General features: G+C 33.6%; 2 protein-coding genes across 2 annotated transcripts in view; one reads left to right on the top strand and one right to left on the bottom strand.

Annotated features, from left to right (window-relative positions):
* LOC127810592 (lignin-forming anionic peroxidase-like) overlaps positions 1–5,140 on the top strand; it is a 39,885-nt gene extending 34,745 nt beyond the window's left edge. Inside the window, exon 5 of the mRNA XM_052350140.1 lies at positions 4,486–5,140. Coding sequence (XP_052206100.1) covers positions 4,486–4,874 — 389 coding nt within the window. The 3' untranslated portion in view covers positions 4,875–5,140. The remainder of the gene's footprint in view (positions 1–4,485) is intronic.
* Positions 5,141–11,765: 6,625 nt separating this feature from the next.
* On the bottom strand, positions 11,766–16,601 carry LOC127809636 (cell division control protein 2 homolog). Its single transcript, XM_052348591.1, has 9 exons — positions 16,521–16,601; positions 15,351–15,387; positions 15,076–15,260; positions 14,691–14,808; positions 13,603–13,776; positions 12,551–12,714; positions 12,334–12,421; positions 12,193–12,246; positions 11,766–12,062 (listed from the first exon to the last, which is right to left on the bottom strand). Exons 2-9 carry the CDS (start codon positions 15,360–15,362, stop codon positions 11,985–11,987), a joined length of 873 nt encoding a protein of 290 aa, XP_052204551.1. The 5' UTR covers positions 15,363–15,387; positions 16,521–16,601; the 3' UTR covers positions 11,766–11,984.
* Positions 16,602–21,572: the final 4,971 nt, after the last annotated feature.

The following is a 21,572-nucleotide window of genomic DNA, read 5'->3' as shown; positions in this document are numbered from 1 at the left end:
TTTCTCGAACTCTCAGATATGAGAGTTTAATTTCTTGAAGCATTCAGCCAAACCTTAAATTTTCTATTTATAGGCAACCCCAAGCTCTCAAATGCTCATGACTACACAACCCAGCGCCTCTAAGGCTTCTACCTTCCCCAGATTGAGCCAAAACATCATCACTCAAACCCTCAAATTATTCACCAAGTTTCGGCCAAAAATGATTGAAAAATATGAAAAAATCAGCCATCTTTGAGGCTAATATCGGCCTAGGCCCGACCCTGAGCATCCCTTATCACCTTCTTCGAGCCTCCCATGGCTTGAAAGTGACTGTCGATGACTAGCAAGGTGGCTGGTCGACCATGGCAGTCACCTCACTGTTCAAGTTGTAAAAATTACACTTTAACCCCCTACAAATTTTCATTTTCACTTTGGTCATTTCCTTGAAACTCTTAAGCTTCCCAATAGTTCCATTACAACCCTCAAGCTCTATACCTTTCATTTCATCCCCGAAGATTCGAGAATAACGTCATTTTGACCTCTCCCGGGCAGAATTAAGAAATTACACTTAGGCCTGAATCTATGTTTTGACCGTAAACCTTTTTGTTTCAACCCGAAACCACTGAAAGATTGTTCTACATACTAAATATGAACCTCCTTGGGGTTCTGTTGATTTTTCAGAAGTCTCCTACAACAATTCGATTTTTTAGCCCAAATCATAGTTGTACTGAAAACTGTCTCCGACTCGATTTCTTTTGATGCCATAAATCATGCCTTGATACGCTCGTCAATACCGTATCATTCTCCTCAGATATCTTGGCTCTAGGGTATTCCTTACGGTTCGATTCGGTTGCTTATAACTATATCAAAATTACCTTATAACCTTAATTTACCTGAAAATTATATTTTTACCCCAAGATAAATTACTCTTGAATCCTTTGAAAATTCTTACGTATTACATAAGAGGTGAAATGTGATGTATAACGTGGTGGCCAAGTTGTTGTAATGGAGTAGTAGCCAAGGCTAAGATCTCTATAAATTGGGATGGGTTTTGGAGAAATGAAGAGGGAGATAGAGATAGAGAGAGAATGAAGAGAACTGGTCGCAAGCAGTGGTGGCCGGAGGCAGGAATCGACGATGGAGGATGAAACAGCAGTAGCGCAGGAAGCGTTGGTCGGCCATGGCAGCCGCAACAGCTGGCCTCGCGGAAAAAGGCAAGCGAGAAGGTGGCCAGCAGTGGCTGTGGCAAGGTCGAGGGTGGCTGGTGTGACAACCGACGGAAGTGCGAAGGAGGGCCGACAGAGCTGGGCCATGCGCGCATGGTAGTGCGCATTGTAGGAGGCTGGAGGTAGACGAAATAAGAAAGAAAAAGAAAAAAAAGGAAAAGAAAAAAAAAAGAAAAGAAAAGAAAATGAAGAAAAATGAAAAAAATTAAGAAAAAGGTTTCAAAAATTTTAAAAAACTCTAGGAATTAATTTAGCGCTAGAAGTGTATGCTCAAAGTCAGGAAATTATTGGGACACGCGTTTCGAGGTTAGGGCACGCATATCGAGAAAGCCTGAGAGATTATGCTAAGGTGAGTAAAATTTTTTAGAAAATCAGGAAAGTTATTTTATGAATTTTTATAGAGAAATATTTGATAAAAATTTAGGGGATTTATTAAGGAAAAATAGAGAAAAATTACGAGAAAATTAGGAAAAATTGAATATTGATATTCTTGAATAAATATGATGGCCAGATTATGTTAGAAGCTTGGCACGAGAATCAATAAATTTTGTGATATGTTTAAGGTAAGTGATTCGACCCCAAAACCTGATTTTAAGTAAATGGTTTATCATGTTGTCATGCCTTGTTGTGAGTATGTCATGTAAATTGCATTTACATGTATTGAAGATGAAATATGCATATGTGCACAATGATATTATTGATCTTGCATTCGCATAAGGGTTTGAGAGTACGGGTCGGGACTGCTGCTCTTCCAATGGTGCACCCATACACCTCGGCATGTTGCAGGAAGCTATAAAAATTGGGAGCAGCATTAAGGTGTGATTCACTCAAACCGAAATGAAATGAAAAATGACATTTTGCATCCATGCACGAAATATTTTTATTGTTCCCTTACTTAGATGATTCATCATCTAATTTGGACTTTGCCTCTAGAATATTTAAACGTTCCAGATGGAGATTATAGCAAAAACAAGGATGAATGAGGCATGAAATGGCATTTACAAAGTACATGATGTAATGATTGAATATTATGTAGCCCATATATTTAAGTTCTGCTACTTTAAATTCTGAACATTTTGATGAATGATGATGTATAACCTTATTTTTTGTTAATGTTAAAGTTAAGCTTCGATTCTAGCTTCCGCATTTGATATTTATGATGATTCTCTTTCAAGATAGATGTATGAAAATTTTGGGATGGATATGAGGAATGATGTGGTTTAGTCGTAGTTTGAATAGAAAAAAAAAATTATTATCTTAGAATTGTCCCAAATTATATTACTTCCGAGAAAGTGGGGTGTTACATTAGGAAAGTTTGTGAAGCAATTCAAGAGGATTAAGGTGAGGGTAGGCTGATTTGAGGAGAGAATTCTGCTCTTGAGGGTGAGGAGAGTATTCTGAAAGAAAGAGAGAAGGTTTTCGTTAAGAAACGAGGGAGAGATCAAGTTTGTCGGGGTTTCAAAGCACTCGTAGAATCTAGGCTTGAGTCACCAGAAAACAACAAGGTAAGTTTAATTTAAGTTTATAATCGGGTAAAGGGAAGAGAGGTGAAGCCATAGGAACAAACGGGGGTCGAATCGAAGTTAAAATAAGTGAAAAAATAGCAAAACACCGAGGTTGGTCGTCATTGCGTTACTCTTCGCCGGAGAAGACAACCAGCACGTGCAATGCACGCTCCAGCCCTGCCTGCATGTGCAGACGCGTGAGATCTCCTTCCAGCTGGGTGTGAAGGCGCGTGCATACTCCTTTTGTAATATCCCAAGAGTCCAGAGAAGGGTAGTATATATCGAGGATAAGTAAGGTAAGAAACAATATCAGTTGGATACATTTTGTGTTGAATATAGGCAAAAAACTCCTGGATTAAGCATGCTTGAGCTGGGGAAGCTTAAGGATGGGTGACCCCTGTAATGTTTGCATAGGCCTATCAGGGTAACATGTTCCAGTCCTTCCTATCGCTTGATGCGAGATGTTACAGGTGATATCAGAGTCAACCCTTGGTGAAGGCGATCCGATGAGGACAGGGAATGGTGCTGGGGTTCGAGGGCTTGTACAATGAGCGGCTTTTGACAAGCTTCTAGAATGGCAGCCCCCAAAGGGAAGAAGATTTGGGACCAGTTGTAAGGTCACATGACGATAACGTTATGTGCTCAAGGAGGGGAGAATGTAATATCCCAAGAGCCTAGAGAATAGTAGTATATATGGAGAATAAGTAAGAAAGGAAATAACACCGTGCTGGATATCTTTTGCGTTGAATGTAGGTAAAGAATTTCTGGGTTAAACGTGCTTGAATTGGGAAATCTTAAGGATAGGTGACTCCTGAGAAGTTCGCGTAAGCCCATCAAGGTAAGTTATTCCGGTCCTTCCTATTACTTGATGCGGAATGTTACACCTTTTTCCCTATAAATTTTTTTTAAAAAAATAAGTTAAATAAAATAGAATAATCTTATGTATGAATATTTGATGTTTGGTTTACAGAAATTCGTATTTTTTGCAAAAAAAAATTTAGACTCGCTACTGTGAACAATGCTCTCGTAAGGTAAAAAGCCAATGTAAGTGATTTCTGCATGCTTCTTGCTTCATCTTGATCATTCTTAGTTTCATTTGTGTGTGGTTTGTGACTTACATCTCATGTTTCCTTTATTCCAAGCATATCATTTCTATTTTCTATGCATCATAACATTTGTGGTTGTGGCAAGCTTGTGGGTCAACATGTGTGGTCGATGACCATGTGCCAGCGTGGGGCTGAGGTGTTTGGACATGTTGGCATGGGGTAATTTGATGACATTTGATTGCATACACACGCATGTATCTTCTTTCCTAAACCATCTCACTTAGATGTAATTATTTAATTTGGGTGTTTCATACCCTTGAAATATTCAACGTTCTAGGTATATCAAACATGTCAGGTATCCCGGAGTCAAGAGAAAAGGCAAAGAGGGCCGAAGCTTAGCTTACCTTCTGTTGTTCGTGTATTACAAATTTTATATAAAAGAGCTATTGTAAATCATTGGGTTTTATGTCGTTTCTTAGAACTAGATGTCGTAATAAAAGGGGTTATTATTATGGGTTTCATTAGTTTGAGGTTGTGTACCACGGTTATACTTGTATTAGTGTATATATATAGTGGAAATCTTTGATATTTAGCTTTTAGTTAACTTTCAGGTTCGATCATTCGTTTTTATCGGTAAGAATTTTCATAATGCTCATGTGTGATATAGCTTGTATTTTGTATCGTTGTATATTTGAAAACCGGCGCATTACAGTGCTTGTTTGAATACAGGGGCGCATACCATAGGGCAAGCACAATGCTTAACTTTTCGCGAGAGGATCTACAGCAATGGCAGTGACATTGATGCCGGTTTTGCTAGCACAAGAAAGCGTCGTTGCCCAGCAAGCGGCCAAGATAGCAATTTAGCCCCTCTTGATTTGGTCACACCCAACTCATTTGACAACAACTACTACAAGAATCTGATGCAAAAGAAGGGTCTTCTTCACTCGGATCAAGTGCTTTTCAATGGAGGATCAGCTGACAGTATCGTCTCAGAATATAGTAAAAAACCTTCGAGATTTAAGTCTGATTTTGCAGCTGCAATGATCAAAATGGGAGATATTGATCCTCTCACCGGTCAAAATGGAATCATAAGAAAGATATGCACTTCCCTAAACTAATTAATTTCAAGTATCCATCCATCAACTATTTAGAAAAAGTTCTTTCCTTTCTATGAATTGAGCAAGTAATTGTATCCCTTTGATTATATATGTTTAATTTTCTCGTCTTAAGTTTGGTGTTTTGAGTGTCGATGAGTGCTTTGATATTTGAACTTTATCAAGCGTAAATTAATAAAATGTCTACGTGCATAATTTTAAGAAAGGATATATAGATTTCAAATGAATACAACTGTAGACAATATTGTGAAATGCTTCCTTTGTCAAGAAATCGAATGGTTGTTACACACTGTTACAAAAAGACTACTTATTTGCAACTATTATTTTCAACAAAGAAAATAAGGGTAAATTGCACTGTTGATGTTTTCTGTTATTAAATAATAATTATTTTACTCTTTTTCTCTCTTTTTGTTTTTTCAACTTATAAAAGAATAAAGAAAACAATTGGTGCTTGCCAGCTGCCACAAGCTCAATCGAGAACCCCCCAAAGATGCCATGATTATTCATTGACCAGTGGTGGTCTATCCCCACCAAGTATTCATATTTTTTATAAGATAGCAGAGCAAGGGAAAAGAAAGTAAAGAAGATAGAGGAAAGAAGATACACCGGCAACCATCGCAATCCAGTGGGAAGAGCGCCCCCACGGCATGGTTCAACAGTAAAGTATAAGAAGAAGGATAACAGGGCTTCGAAAGTTTAAATTTCAATGATGTTTTAAAAGGCTGCATTTGCATTTAATGCTGAAAGATAAGTTGTTATTTTGGAGAGGCAAAGTTATGGTGTGTTATATCATATTTTTTTTTTTTTTTTTTTTTTTAGAATTCGTCCGCACATTGTAAAGAAAATCTATAAAGAAGGAACTTATTTTCAAAAAATTTGTTTTGAGTGTGTATAAATTATGTTTATAGTCGGATTAATATGAGAATGCATCAGGAAAGAAGGACATTTGCTCCAGAGAATTAATCAAGCGAAAATTCATGACAATAAAAAAAAAAAAAAAGATGGAGGAAATTTAACCTCAAAAAAATTAATTTAAATGTTTTAAATTATAAGGGTGTCCCTTGGATTTTATCAAATATCAAGGCATATCAATGTAATTCACCATAAAAAGGAGTATTAAAAAAATAATATTTTCTAACTGCACATACTTTTTATGGGATAACTATATTAAATTATAAAAATAGTAATTAAATTTTACACTAACCTATAAAAAGATTATTAAATTTTAATTTGTATTAAAAAGATTAATAAATTTTTTATTAAGATAAAAAAAATCATTGAACTTTAGTTTTGTATGTAATTTTTTATGTGTAAATTGTCATCATCAATTGTTGTTAAAAGAAATTAATAAAATATTAACATGACTAATAATGTAGACTCTTATATGATATTAAAACTTCACGTCATAAAAAAATTAGTAATACTTTTTATATTTTAGTATAAAATTTAATAATATTTATGTACTTTAGTATAAAATCAATAATTATTTAATTTTTGGGCTAGATTTAATTCTTAAGAGTAACTAACTAAAGATAGTTATACACTTGTATACAAAACTAAAATTCAGTGATATTTTTATTATTAATTAAAATTTAATTATCTTTTTTACCTTAATGCAAAATTTAATTACTATTTGTGTAATTTAACCCACATAAATAATATTTTACGCTGGCTTTTCTAACAAATTATTGCTCCATTAGGATAAAGTATTTCTGTCTCAACAGCCCGATCAACAAAAGTTGTGACGTCAACTTGCTTTTGACCCATTGCCTATAAAGAAAAGAGTAATGCTATTGAATCATCTTTATGTATATTTTGGACTATACAAAGGTATATCAATGACAAAAATATCTCTCATAAAGCGCATGGAGAGGCGCAGGGTATTTTAGTCATTATACTCTCTTCTGTAATTCAAGATGTATAAAAATAATATACATCATTCAAAAGAAAATCTTTCTCTTGACCCGAAAAAATGGCGGTGAAAAAGTGGGCGAAGGTGACGAAGGAAGAGAGGTTTTTTTCTCAGCAATTCGATCTAGTCCAAACCCAACCCCTCTTCTTCTCAACTTCTTTTGGTTTGGGAACTCAGATGTGGGTTTGCCAGCCCAGACCCATCCATCAGGTTTGCCGCCAACCCAACCCTCTTCTTTCTGTGCTTCTTTTGCTTTCATCTTCTGTTTGGGAATTTTGCTTCAGATTCATTTGGTGCGCAGTAGTAGGTAAAGGAAGAGAGATTTTAACAAAGAAAGAATAAATGGGCTCAATATGTTGATTAACAGAGGGAGGGAGAGAGAGAGAGAATAAACGGTGTGGGCTTTGGAAGTGGAATCCAGGGGGATTCCTTCTCCTTCGAGCGGCCAGAAATAGAGAGAGAAGGGTTATATTAAGCATATATTAATGAATGTGTTATATTGTTAATCATTAACAAGCATTTGTATGGCAGAGCAAGTTATGGCCACTGAGACCTTGCTCTTGCTCTTCCATCCTATGTAATTTGGTTTTGTTTTTGTTCTTGATATAATTTGTTTGCCGAGCAAGAAAAAAAAAGAACCAAAAATGTGGTTCTCTACACTAGCCATTCACAGACAGAGGGTGATGGCTGCAAAGTTTTGGGAGTTTTGATAGTTCAAACAAGAAGGGGTACATCGATTTACCACTTGTTTATTCTGATGACAAAGCTATGGTGATTGGGAGACGAAGACCAGACCATGGAAATGTCAAGTTGATTGCAGACTAGTGAAATATTCATGCTTGAGCGCATCACGAGCAGTAATAATTACATTATTGTTAAAGCGCCTTCGAATAATTATATGGAGCTTGAAATCCAACACTTGTTTGTGAAGCATGTATTTTCTGGAGTTGTTATTATATCCTAATGAATGGCCAGTTCATCTTATTACACATGCTTGCTCATGCATGGTAAATTAAACTTACAGAGAGAAGATCAACTCCAGCAGCAGGTTCAAGACCCTGGAACTCCAGTGCCAGATCCTGCCAATGCAGTAAAGTAAAACTTATGTTAAGTATCCAGAAAGAACAGAGGAGTGAAGAAAGCACCCATCATCAAGGAAGAATTACCGTAGGTCTGCTCTTGGGTAGATAATTGATCTGTTCCGATAAAGAGGTCAGTGGTCACTCCTGGCCAAGCTTCTTCCTCTGGTGTGCCCAAAACCCTACACAAAGAAAGAAATCTATTTTCAGATCATTGCATTATATAAGTCTATAATTCTAGTGGGCTTTATAGGCTATGTATGACACCTAAATAAATATTGAGAGCAGCACAACAAATTCAGTCCGGCCATAAAAAGGGTGCCGCCAGATTACCAAACTCACAAAATATGGAACCTACAGACCGGATATCAATGGCGGAAGAGCATTAGGAAAAGTTCTGGAGCCCTGTACAAGGGAGTTCCTACCTGTAGAGATCGCCAAAAGTGTAAGAAAACGAATCCCAGAGTAAATTGCAGTTAACAAAAAGATTTTACCCATTTTAACAAAAAGATTTTTTTTTTGGTTAGAAAATTAGAACTGAATAAGACTGCCGTCGACACCTAAATAAAGATGAAATAGTAGTAGCGACAATAAATTTTTGTATGCTATCTTTTCCTGTCTTTTTCGTTAGGAATGTCAAGGCAGAAAAATTGATTCTCCTCGAAATATAATAATAAATTTATTTAATTAAAAATATTATCAATAAATTAATTAAATCTATAAAAATAAGAAAATAATCAAAGAATAAAGGAAATCATTGTGCAAATATTCTGATCAGACACTAAATATAATAAAAGAAACTATATTAAAATTAATATAAAAGACATCGTACTTTTTTAATAATGAGTGTTTGAAGAGTTATAAAATAATCTTAATTAATCTCAAATTATTACAAATAACACTTATCTCGATTAGAGATGAGAAATGGGCCGGGTGACCCATAGGCCGGCCCGCCTCATTACCCGGCCCGTTACTGTAGCAAACGGGCTGAGCCAGCCTGCCCAGCAAAATGAGAGCCGAGCCGGGCCAGCAATATGTGGCCTGCAGCTCGGCTCGGCCCATCAAAAAATAAAAAAATATTTAAAAAATTATGACATATTTTAAACATAATAATTAAAAATTATGTTTACTGTAAATATAATTTTATTATAGTGTTTACTGTAATGTTTGTAAATATAATATTTATTATTTTTATAAAATTATATTTATAAACATAATTTTACTGTAATATTTACTATAATGTTTGTAAACATAATTATTTTTGTAAACATAATGTTTACAGTAAAGATTATGTTTGTAAAATTATGTTTACTTGTAAAATTATTTTTGTAAACATAAAAATTATAAGTAAACAATGTTTACATGTAAACATATTTTAAAAAATATTAATTATATTTTAGAAAAAAATAAAAAAATTATTTAAAAAATTATGTTTAAAAAATTAAAAATAAATGACTCATGGGCTGGTTCAGATAGCCAATCACACGGGCCAGTCTTGCCCAGCAAGCCCACGACCCAACCTGGCTCGTTTTGGCCCATTTATTAAAGATCACAGAGCCGTGCTGAGCCTAAATTTCCATTTCTCTGGCCCAACCCAACCTGGCCCATCTCCCTCGTGGGCCAAATTCGGCCCAGCCCACCAAATGGGTGGGCCAAGTGGATGTGGGTCACCTAGCCCGATTTGCCCATTTCTCATCTCTAATCTCAATTATCCTTAATCTAATTGAAATTATAATTATTATAGATAGCGTCTATCTTTTATGGATAACATTTATCCTAATATTACAAAACTATTTTAGAATTAAAATTTCTTATATATAATTATTTATTATTTTCTTAAAAAAAAATTAGATATCGAAATTATCTAATTTATACATTTGTATGGGATTCTTTGCGTATAAAAAAATTATGTCTTTTAATCCAAAAAAAATATTTCGAAATCTTAAACTTTTAATGAGGACACAACACTTGTCATTAATTTATGCACATTGTCCTAAACACGTGTTATCGATCATTCAATGAGCAAAAATCTTCTTACAAGCCTTTTCTAATTAACAGTCCATAAGTCAGGGCTCAGTTATGCTTTCGGATTCTAGCATCCATTTATTCAGGTGTAGATGCACACATAAAATACTGCAAGGAATAATGCATCTAAATCTTGGCAATCAAGGACAAATTTCAACACAATTTCTTGTTACCAGGCTATCCTGACCTATCGATCAGAAGCAGAAACCATAAGAATCTCAATCCGTACAAGTAAATTTACAAGAACAGACAGCGGAAGAAGCAATAGTTTCGCACCAGAAAGAAAAAAGAAATTAATTGTAAAGTCAAATTCATCTACTCCAAAGCATATTAAAGGAAAACCGAAGAACTGTAAACAGAAACTGGCAACCAAAAGAGAAAGATAAACCACGAGTGACTGAACCTAACTTGAAGAAAAGCAAACAAAAAAGGAAAGGTATCGAGAATGAAGAAACGACGAGACAGGATCGTTATGGCGAAGAATCCATGCGTATTGCGTTTTACAAAAGGAATCAGGAAAATGGGTCCACAGATGGAAGGTGTGACTTGAAGTTCAGAGATCACCTAAGGAAGTTGAAGAGTGATTGTAGCCCTAACTGCGAAACTCTTTGATTGAATTTGAAGGTCTAGTTTGAGACTTTTTTATGGAGCCTTGAAAAGAAAAAGGTGAAAACCGGGAACATAATTAACGGTATTTCCCACTCAAATTCTCGTTCAGTTTGAGAATTGAGTCTTCAATTCTGTGATTTAATTTCTCCTACTCCTGCAAGTCGAGGCTGTCCAGCGTGACGCTCCGTCGCATTAAATTTAATTTAATATATTAATTGTACTTTTTAATTATTCTAGTAATTTAAATGACAACATCAGTGAATAAGTAAGATTAATAAATTTTTATAACCAGAAAACCAATTTAATATTAAAAACAACAATATTGTGAAAAGAATTTCTGACAAATTATAAAAATATCACCATCAATAGTTTTAGGTCAAAATAATTTATTCCAATTCCTCTAGACAATGACACTTTCATAATCTACCCAAACTCTAATTTGCTTCTATGTGACAATGATCATCACAACAATGTTTTTTTTTTTTTTTTTTTGTAATAATATTTTTTTATGACAAATAAAAGTTTTGCAATAATACCATGTTAACTCTACATTAAGGGTATTCAAAGGACTACTCATCTAGGTAAACTTGAGAATTGAACCTTTATATCTTAATTTTTACTCTTTTAACCCCTAAAATTGAATAGTCTTTAAGTTTTGAATATTATTGAGGACATCTTTAAATTTCTAAAATTGATAGAAAGGTCCTCAAGTTTTCAAAAATAAAGAAAAGCTCCAAGCTTTCCAAAAGTGACACGAAAAAAAAAAGTCTTTAGGATTGGTGGCCTTATCTAATTAGTTAAATTACCAAGAAAACAAGATCTCATATTACCATTAAATGATTCTCTACTACTTTTTTTACTAAATTTAGCTATTGTAGTTGTTCAAATGCACAACAATAGCAATGGCATTAATTGCGAACACAGATATCATTCCCCTGCTAGCGAGTAAGATAACAATTTAACACCTCTTAATTTCATCACAACTAATTCTTTTGATAATTATTACTATGCTAACACTCAACTCTGTAAGGAGTAGTAATTTGTGAAACAATTTCGTCAAGCTAGTATTTTGGGAATTTGTTTGTATAAATAACATTATTTTTTGAAAAAATATAGCCAGGAGCTCACTGTTACATATTTTGAGAAATAGATATTGACTTATTCAGGATTTCAAAAATCTATGAAATCAGCATAATCAAAAAAATAGTAATTCTCTACACATCCATCCATTCATGTCAGAGTCGGAGCAAAAACTGACATAATTTTCACAGAAGTACTACTGTACCAGCAACTGTGACAATTGGGTGATGAATGAAGTACCTTACAGTCTAAAAGAATGATGGCTGCAAAGTTAGGAGAGATTTTGGTGGTTCAAACAAGGAGGGGTAGATCAATTTTCCACCTGCTTATTCAGATGAAAATCTAGTGATTGTGTCTATCAACATAACAGGGAGACGAGGATGAGGGGAATGTCAAATTGACAACAGGCTAAGTGATGAGATACTCGTGCTTGAGCGCATCACGAGCAGTAATTCTTTTACTTGGATCCAGACACAGCATTTTCTGCTACATATAAAACACATTATTGTTAAATTACTGAATTTACAATTTTACATGGAGTAATATGGGGATGTAGATCCAATACATGGCTCTGAAGCCTTTACTCTAGACTGTACTTTTAGTAAATTAAACTTACAGAGAGAAGATCAACTCCAGCAGGTTCGAGACCCTGGAACACCTTTGCCGGATCCTGGCAAGGCAGTAAAGTAATTAAACTCATTTCAATGTCCAGAAAGATTTAGAAGACTGAAGAAAGCACCCATCATGGAAGAATTACCTTAGGATTGACCTTGGGTAGATAACTAATCTCTTCTGATAAAGAGGACACTCCTGGCCAATTTTCTTCATTTGGTGTGCCCAAAATGCTAAATGAAGAAATCTATTTTCAGACTATTGCACTATATAATTCTAGTTAGAAAATCATGAAGTGGGATTAAGGCTTAATATGTTATTGCAAAATAATTCTAAAGGACTTATTAAGCTATGCATGATACCTAAATATTGAGAGCAGCTGACTAAAGTCGGTCTCGCCAGTAAAAAGAGACCCGCAGAGCACCATCTCACCGAATATGCAGCCCACGGACCAGATATCAACGGCAGAAGAGTATTGTCGTGAGCCAAGCAAAAGTTCTGGAGCTCTGTACCCAGGAGTTCCTACCTGTAGAGATGGCCAAAATTTTGAGAAAAGGAACCCCCACTGTAAATTGCAGTTAGAGAATTTCATGATGGAAAGAAAGTACTTAAACCTGATTGAAGGTTGAAGAAGGGGAAGGAGAGTTCAAATTGTAAGTTGGATGTATCAAAAATGAAGAGAATCTGGATCTTTCATTAACAAAATAAGCAAAACATAAGGTCTTGTTTAGTTGTAGACAGCATTTTCTCATTTTCCAATTCCAATTTTCTATTGAATCTCAAATTAGAAAACAGAAAACTCAATTTTCTAATTTTCAACTTTATACTGAGTTGGAAAACATCAAAAAGATGTTCTCTAAATTTTCTGGAAATGAATGCTATTGGTTTTTGGAACATTACAAGTTGAGAGTCTGTTCAGTTGTAAATTGGAGTTGAAAAATTAGAAAATCTTCTCTACAACTAAACAGGCCCTAAAATTTTCTATTTTTTCTTCTCCTTTTTCCAATTTTAAAGGGTTGGAATCCATGAGTTTGTTATCACATACTCTGGAAGTGCTAATGATAAGTGAAACATGCATGCCACCCGATGTATTATTTGTATGATTACAAAATAACAAAATTAGGAACAGGAAAATGAAATGTTACATCCACTGGGAATTTGACTATATTGTCAGAAAAAAGGGAAAAAGAAAAAAGAAAGCACACAACAAACAGCATAATTCTTTTTTTTTTTTTTTTTTTTTGGTGTTTTGTGTGGTGGGGGGGCGGGGGGAGAGAGTAAGTAACCAACAGCATAATTCTTAAATTAGTCCTACAACAAACCAAGCTGATAATCCAACAGCAAGTCAGCAGTAGAGAAAGCAGATTAAAGCTAAAAGCAGGCTAAGAATGGTAATATGTGGTTATTAATATACCCAATTGGTATATGACTTCAAGGGAATGGCAACTACTCTAGAAAATCCAAAATCTGCCAGCTTCACTCTGTTTGTGCGCATATCTATCAGCAAATTCGGAGGTTTTAAATCTCGGTGAAGAACCTTATGTGCATGACAGTAAGCTACACCACAAAGAATCTGGCGCAGATAGTCCTGCAAGGAGATGGTAGAAAAATGAAGCAACAAGTAAATTGTTTATAGCTAATTAATAGCATTATAATTTTCATCATAAACCATATGAAACATTAACCACTTAATGGTTTACATAGTATTTTAATCTAGCAAATAGCTGTCAAAGACTCAAGGGGCACTGAGGTACAGGAGTTTTTGGAGCCTCGATGTGAGGTGCAAGGCACTAGGCGTAGGCATGAGCCTTTTGGATGTGAGGCACACACTTGCTAGATAGCTAATGCGGTGTTTTTATATTTTCTTGAATTTCTTTTAATTTTTTTCTTAGTTATTACAGGTCAGATTTAAACAAGTCCAACAAAAAAATTATGACATAGGCACAAAAGGCATGTGCCTTGCTCCTCAGCATGGGGCACACACCTTAGAGCCTAGGCCTGTGCCTCATAGAGTGAGGCACCCTCAGTTGAGCCTTAAGCCTAGGGAAGCCTCTGGCATGCTTTGGACATCTATGATCTAGCACTGTGTCCGCATGCACTTCCCCTTTGAAGTTAGCTGGAAATTTGTTACATTATTTGGACTTTAAGTCTCTGGGAATTTATACATACCTCCTACTCTATACTTGTTATTGTTAGTTGAGTCAGTTACATTAAAAATACTGAAAAAGAATGTAATCAGATAATTTTCCAACATTTTCTCGGTCTTGTTTGCTAACATACTGCAATTAAACAATGTGATGTGACAAGCATTGAGTGCCAAATGTCTCCATTGCTTTAACCCTGTTTTTGGAAACAGTTGCAAGACAGAAAGTATCATTTTCTACTGAGACAACGACATTCTGTTACTGATTCCAATGTCCATGCCTAAAGGTTCTTACAATAATCTCATAACACAAAATGGAAAACCACGAGCATTCACATCATATGATAGATCTCACCCACTTTTATGACATGTGAATTCCTAGGTAGCTCTGTTCTCATCATAAATGAAAAGAGATCAAGGTCCAGATACTCAAACACAAGATAAACAGTGTTGTCTTTGTTCAAGACATCCAGCAACCTGTTACAGATCTCATCACATAACAAGAGATATATATATATCAGGCCCCATACAAGTAAAATTAATCAGGAAATGCCTAAAATCCAAGAGATGACTGAAAATAGGGGTTCAACATATGCATACTTGATAATAAAATTATAAAAAAAAGGTATACAACCTGTGAACAAGGTAAAACCAATAGAAAACAAGTGGTACCACAAAAATGAAACTACCTAAGAAGAAATAAGGGAAATTATTACGCTTTGTCATGTAAAGTGAGGAGTTAACCTGACAATGTTATCATGCTCCATCTCTTTCAGAATAGAGACTTCCCTTATTAACCAGCTTGGGGTACCATTGAGATCATCAGGGACGATAATCTTCTTAACGGCGACTATTTTTGCATTCACAGTATCAAAACATTTGTAAACCACACCATAGCCTCCTTCTGCAATCTTCTCAATACCTATGTACTGTCAATCAAGCAGCATCACAGATTGCAAGAGAGGTTGTCATTAGAAAATTTAAAATTAACCAAAGCCTCTCTCTCTCTCTCTCTCTACCTTATCATCCATGCTATCAGGCCGACTCTTGCAAGACCTACGGAAATAAAAATAAAAGAACTTGACTAAGCAAAAAAACAGATAAGAAATATGATAAGAGAAAATGTAAGAAAAAATGCTCACTTTAACAAAGCAAACTATAAAAAATCGAGTAGACCACTTCACATACAAATATATGGAAACATAAAGAAATGACATGATTTATGCGCACACAGATTAGAAAAACCAAGCAACTCGTGTGAAGTGGATCAGTTAGACAAAAAATTCAAAACAAACTTGAGAATGGCATGCAATGACAACAATAATGGAACATTTTTTAAATCTAGAGAATCAAAAAGTATATTCCATTAATTACTTAGGAGAAATAACTCAATAAAGATAGCTATCAACATGAAAATAAAAATGAAACGGCAACAGTAGATCTTGATGTAAATTTCTCTGTCTCTCATTATCATTAGGAAGGTTAGTGCAGGATTCATTCTTCAAAGTGGAAATAGGAAAATTTATATCTCATTATTCCTGTAATTGGTTTGTGCACATTGTCCTGAACACGTGTCACCGATCACTAAATAGTCCAAAACTTACTTCTACCAGAAAAATTAATAGGGAAGTTAAAATCTTCTTAGAAGCCTTTTCGATACTGTTTGTAAGTTAGAGTTCAGTTCTCTTTCCATGTTCTAGTATCCATTTATTTAGGTGTAGATGTACGCATAAATTCCATAAAACACTGCAGAGAATGATACATCTAAATTTTCGCAATCGTGAACAACTTTCAACACAATTTCTTGTTACTAGGCTATCCTCACGGACTGATCAGATGCAGAAACCGAGAGAATCTCAACCCCTACAAGTAGATCTACAGGAACTGACAGTAAAGAAGCAGTAGCCTCCAATTAATTTGTCGTTTATGCCAAATATATTAACTAAAAATTAGAAAAATAAAACAATTCTAAAATCATTCATCTGCTCCAAAAGCAAGTTCAGGAGAGTAGTACGTAATTGAAGAAATGGAAACAAAGCAGAACTTAATTTGAAGAAATGCAAATAAAACAGGAAAGCGATAAAGAATAAATGAATCGGACAGCATCATTCCTTGCGTATTGCGACGTTACAAAAAGAATCAGAAAAATCGATCGACGTATAGATTGCACGTCGAAGTTCAGAGATCACCTGAGAAGTTGAAGAGTGAACTTAGCCCTAACAGCGAAACTCTTCAGTTGAAGGTCGGATTTGAGGCTTTAGAGAAACCGCGGAACTCTTCAGTTGAAGGAAAACAGAATAACAGAAAACCGGCTATATAACAGCAGTATCTCGATTTCCCGCCAAAACTTGTCCTCAGTAAGTTTGAATCCCCTTCCAGACGACAGTCAGGTTGCGGTTTTGCTGCCAACGCAACTGTCAGGTTGGGCGGGTCGGGTTGGAAATATCTTTGACCTAATATTAAATACACTTTTTAAGTTTTTAGTTAAGTTATTAATTTAAAGGGTGAATTGTATTAATGTGATTTAAATTATTTATATAAAAAAAATTAATGAGGTTTTTTTTTATTTTTTTAGACATCATTAAATTAATTTAAAAAGTCTTTAAATGAGGTATTCAAGCAAAAGAAAACATAAATTATAAAAACCCCTCTGTTGACATGTTTAAATAATAGAAATTCAAAAATATATTTAAATTCCAGGTGTTTGAGTAAAATTTTAAATCATAGAGACTTTTAAAGACACTTTTAAACTACAAAAAATATCTTTATAAGTAACTCAAATTATAAAAAAAAAAAAGTTTAATTGCAATTTGTGTTAATTTAAATACCCACTTTAGTATTCTAGCCAAAAGACTAAAAAATGTTTATCTGCATTTGATAGACATGAAAAATGAGGGTGGAATTTATTTTCCATCTAAATTCCAAGAAATTTTATCAAATAGTTTTTTAATTCCATTCAAAAAGTGAATATTTTTCTTAAAATCAATGAATTGGAATTCCTACGGGTTGTGGTGAGAATTGAAATTCCATGAAATTAGAATTCCATCCTCATTTTCCAACTCTATCAAACTCACCCTTGAGTGTTACCATATGTATTCTTCAGGTTTTTATAAATTTATTAATATAGTTTGTGTCAATATATTATTTGTTTGTCGCCCAAGAAAAAAGTTAGTGTCACATGAGCAAGTTGATCTATCGTACGATAAATACATTAGAACAAAAACATATGTAATTATTTAAAACATACAAGACTTGCATGTATGAGTTAAAAAAGCTATATAAACAATTAATATATGTGAAATATATTTAAGATAAAAAAACCTTTATAGGCATACGATATTATAGGCTCTTAGCCTCTTACGTGCCAACTTCTTTAATATCTCAATAATTGAGTTGTTTAATTATAGTTTGTCATTAATTAATTAAAAATATAATAATCATAAACAGTAGTTAAGAAATTCTATTAATAATATTTAAGATTATATTTTTTAAATTATAAGTCATTTAAATTTTTTTAAAAACAAATTAAATATAACTATCAAATGACATCCTATGAATTTTTATTTAAAATTTTATATTTATTTTATGGTATATAAATAGCATGGGTTATTATAATATAATTAAACATCATCTTTTGATGTTATGACTATTAATAAATCAAATTTATAAAATATCTTTTATAACTAAGTAAGCAATAATATTTGAATTTACAACTTACACAATTATAATTATTTTAAGAACACTTTTATCATTATAGCAAGACCCTCTCATATTTAAATTTTATTTAAAAGACTAAAAATTAAAATGTAATTGTTAAACATCAACCAAACGAATAATTACTTAAAATCTTTTAATTTTTTTAATTTTACATACATAACACAGATTATCCCTCTTGTTTATATTTATTTAAAAGTTAGATTTTGTTTTTTTCTAAATCTAAAATGCAAGTTAATTATTGAAAAGTAAGTTGAAAAAATATTTTTCTATACAACCTAATATCCACGCCAACTAACAAATGGGCAGAATAGAATGAATCACGAGCCATGTAAATAAAATGGCCATAACACAAGTTATTATCATGTCTATATGATGTAATCTGTTAGTATTAGTGTTAGTGCTATAATAATAGATTTATATAACATCTATTATGTATAATAAGGAATTAATGATATATTTTTATAAATTAATAAATGATCATATCTTTATTCATAACTCTCATTTTATATATGAATAAGTCCACTACAAAAAATTAGAGTTTTAGCGATGGAAATTGCCATCGCTAAAACATTAAAATCTGTCGCTAAATTTTTTAGCGATGATTTAGCGACAGGGGCCGATCCGTCGCTAAAATTTAGCGACGGGGTGTTTTGCGACGGATTCAACGATGGGCCCCAACTCGTCGCTGGTCAGCGACAGGTCCCATTTCTGTCGCTGATCAGTTATTTTTAAAAAAAATTAATAGCGACGAGTAAACAACTCGTCGCTGATCAGCTATAAAATAAAAAAAAATTAAATATAAGTAAAAATTTTAAAATTATTAATAATTTATATAAATAAAAAATTTTAAAACTAACAAAAAAACAAAATTTTTAAATTATTTTCTATAATAATTTTAATAGATAAAATAAAAATAAAATTTTTAACTTAAATTAAAAAAAATTTAAAAATTTACAATAAATAAAAATATATTTATAAAAAAATTCATATTTAATTATTATTCAATTTTTTTATCTTTTATATTTATTTAAAATAAAAATTATATATAAATGAAATTAATGATAATTAACATTTTATTTTAATTAATTATTATAAATTAAATATATATTATTTTAAAAAAAATCAAAATTCATATTAATTATTAAAATAACAAAACTGAATTTGTAAGTCAAACTGATTAATTCATAAATATTCAGTTACAATCATCATCATTTTGTTCGTCATCATCAAAAAACTGATTACGCAGTCCTAGTTGAATCGACAGTCTAGGTTGCTGATAAGACGAGCCAGGTTATTGTAATGTCATTATTTGTCTATTCATCTGCTATTGTCACGCCATCATCTGTTGTTGCCACTAACGCAACTGCACATTCTCATTTCTCACATTTGTCACCTCGGTTCAAACAGAATGAAAGTCCGCATTCATCTGAGACTCAGTGGATTGCAACTGATTTTCCACCTCGACGACCTTGGTTTGAGCATAATGTAACTCTCCGTTCATCTAAGTGACCCTCAATCTCATTTGTTCTAATTCTGTCGACAAACCATATGAACCACTGGAACTGCTATCAGATCCAATCGGGAAGGACTGCCTACCTTGAGAGCCGAGACCGTAGACACGACCCTTCTTGTTCCTACCAAAGACAGCTTGATAAAAAATCTGACATTCATCAATTGTAGGTGGAAAGGACGACTCACTACCGTCGGTTGATGCTGAAAATGCCTCTGCACTTAATCTCTCGAGCGCCTCCTATATAAATTAAAATATTGACGTTATCAACTAATAAGAAAAAATCATTAAATTGTAATGTTTATTAAATTGTACAAATTTAATACAATTACTGCGACGGCCTTTGATCTATTATCAACACACATTTCTTGTTCTTGATCATTCTTTCGAGTGTGGGTTCTCCTAAAAATCTCAAATTCATTGGGTTCGCGGTCTAATTCCTTTGCCTGCATGACAAATATATGAAATAAATAAAAAATAATATAAACCATTATATAAATTTATAAAATTTACATTTAATTAGTAGAAAAACTAATTACCATCCTTCTTTGTCTCTTTGTGAAATGAATGGATCCAAGCGATTCTTTTTGTTTTGTTTTACTCTCTTCTTGTATTCATCTTCATCCCATTTGGCTTATAATGCTCGCCGCATCATCGGATCCATCCATTCCCTCTTATCTACATCTCCTTTAATTTTGTTCAAATTATTTCTAAAACTTCTCCGACCAGATTTATTTCAAGTGATCCATATACGATCACTCTCATTGGGTTGCCACTATAACTCCTTCTACAAGAAATTAAAAATGAATAAATATGTATACAATTTTAAATTGAAACTTTCTAAAATTAAGAATTGCAATTAAACTTACGCTAAATTCGTCTAGCCACATCCGTCGTCTTAATTCAAGCACGTCATCCCAATGAAACCAAGCTTCAGTGTACTGTCTCTTTCAAATCTTAGACTGTACACCTAGTGGGCCAACCTCAGGGAAAAAAACTGTAAAACCAATATTTATCATGTTTGCATTTATATGTAAAAAAATTGCAAAAAATTAATTAAAAATAATATAATTAAGATACTCACTGATCACAGTTCTGATTACAGGATAACTCTACTCGGTGATCAGCTCGGTCGGTATTAATTGGCTCAGATGGAGTCAAGTCAACATTCTACGTAGGAAAAGATGTCGAAGGATGTGCATGTGGTATCGGCATAAATGAGTATAGATATGAATCTCCTATGGATGAAAAGTAGACCCAGGATAGGGAACAAAATGTGGTGCACTCTCAGGTGGGTAGAATGTGGGTGGGATGTAGTATAACCCATATGATATAGCATAGAGGGGAATGGTTGTTGGAACTAAGGCATGGGAACGAAAGTATGTGAGTGCGATGGCTGAGGATATAAAGGAGTAGACGGAATAGCATGTGTGGAAACAGAATGAGAAGACTGTGAACCAGCACTACTAGAATCTGGGGAAGGTGTGTCCCTATAAGATCGATGTCTTCCTCTACTCCTACTTGGTTCGGGAGATGAATGTCCTAATATCTGTTTTTGAAATTACATAAAACAAAAAAACACGATAAAATGTACAAAGTCACAGACATTAAAAAATACAAAAGATATTATATCATAATATATATATTTAAATTCACATGTATTTATAAATATATCAATCTTCTTCTACAAATTCATCAGTATCTATGTCATCAGACAATAACTCTTCTTCATCGTCTTCTGATATAGATTCTTCCTCTACATCATCTTCTTTTTGCTAAATAATATTTGAAACATCTATTTCCTCGACTATCCCATTTAAATCTTGTAAACTACCTCTAAGGTCATCATTTTGATCAATTTGCTGGAGTTCTAGTATTTAATCCTCTTGAAAAGTTTCTTCCATATTAGCCTCGGGAGCCGTTATTGTAGGTCGTGCCTTTGTTTTAATAACAACCATCCAATCACATTTATCACAGCAAGTGCTGGGGTATGACGTGTAATACACTTGTTCAG

This window comes from Diospyros lotus, chromosome 9, assembly GCF_014633365.1.
Source record: "Diospyros lotus cultivar Yz01 chromosome 9, ASM1463336v1, whole genome shotgun sequence".
NCBI lineage: Eukaryota > Viridiplantae > Streptophyta > Magnoliopsida > Ericales > Ebenaceae > Diospyros > Diospyros lotus.
Note: the sequence above shows the minus strand (reverse complement) of the source record. Positions and strands in the feature narration are given on the sequence as shown.

Coding starts and splice junctions, on each gene's coding strand:
- LOC127809636 (XM_052348591.1), bottom strand. Junction 14,809..15,075: donor GAGCATGATAACATTGTCAG/GTTAACTCCTCA, acceptor GATCTGTAACAG/GTTGCTGGATGTCTTGAACA. Junction 12,715..13,602: donor TGAAGTCATATACCAATTGG/GTATATTAATAA, acceptor CCATCTCTACAG/GTAGGAACTCCTGGGTACAG.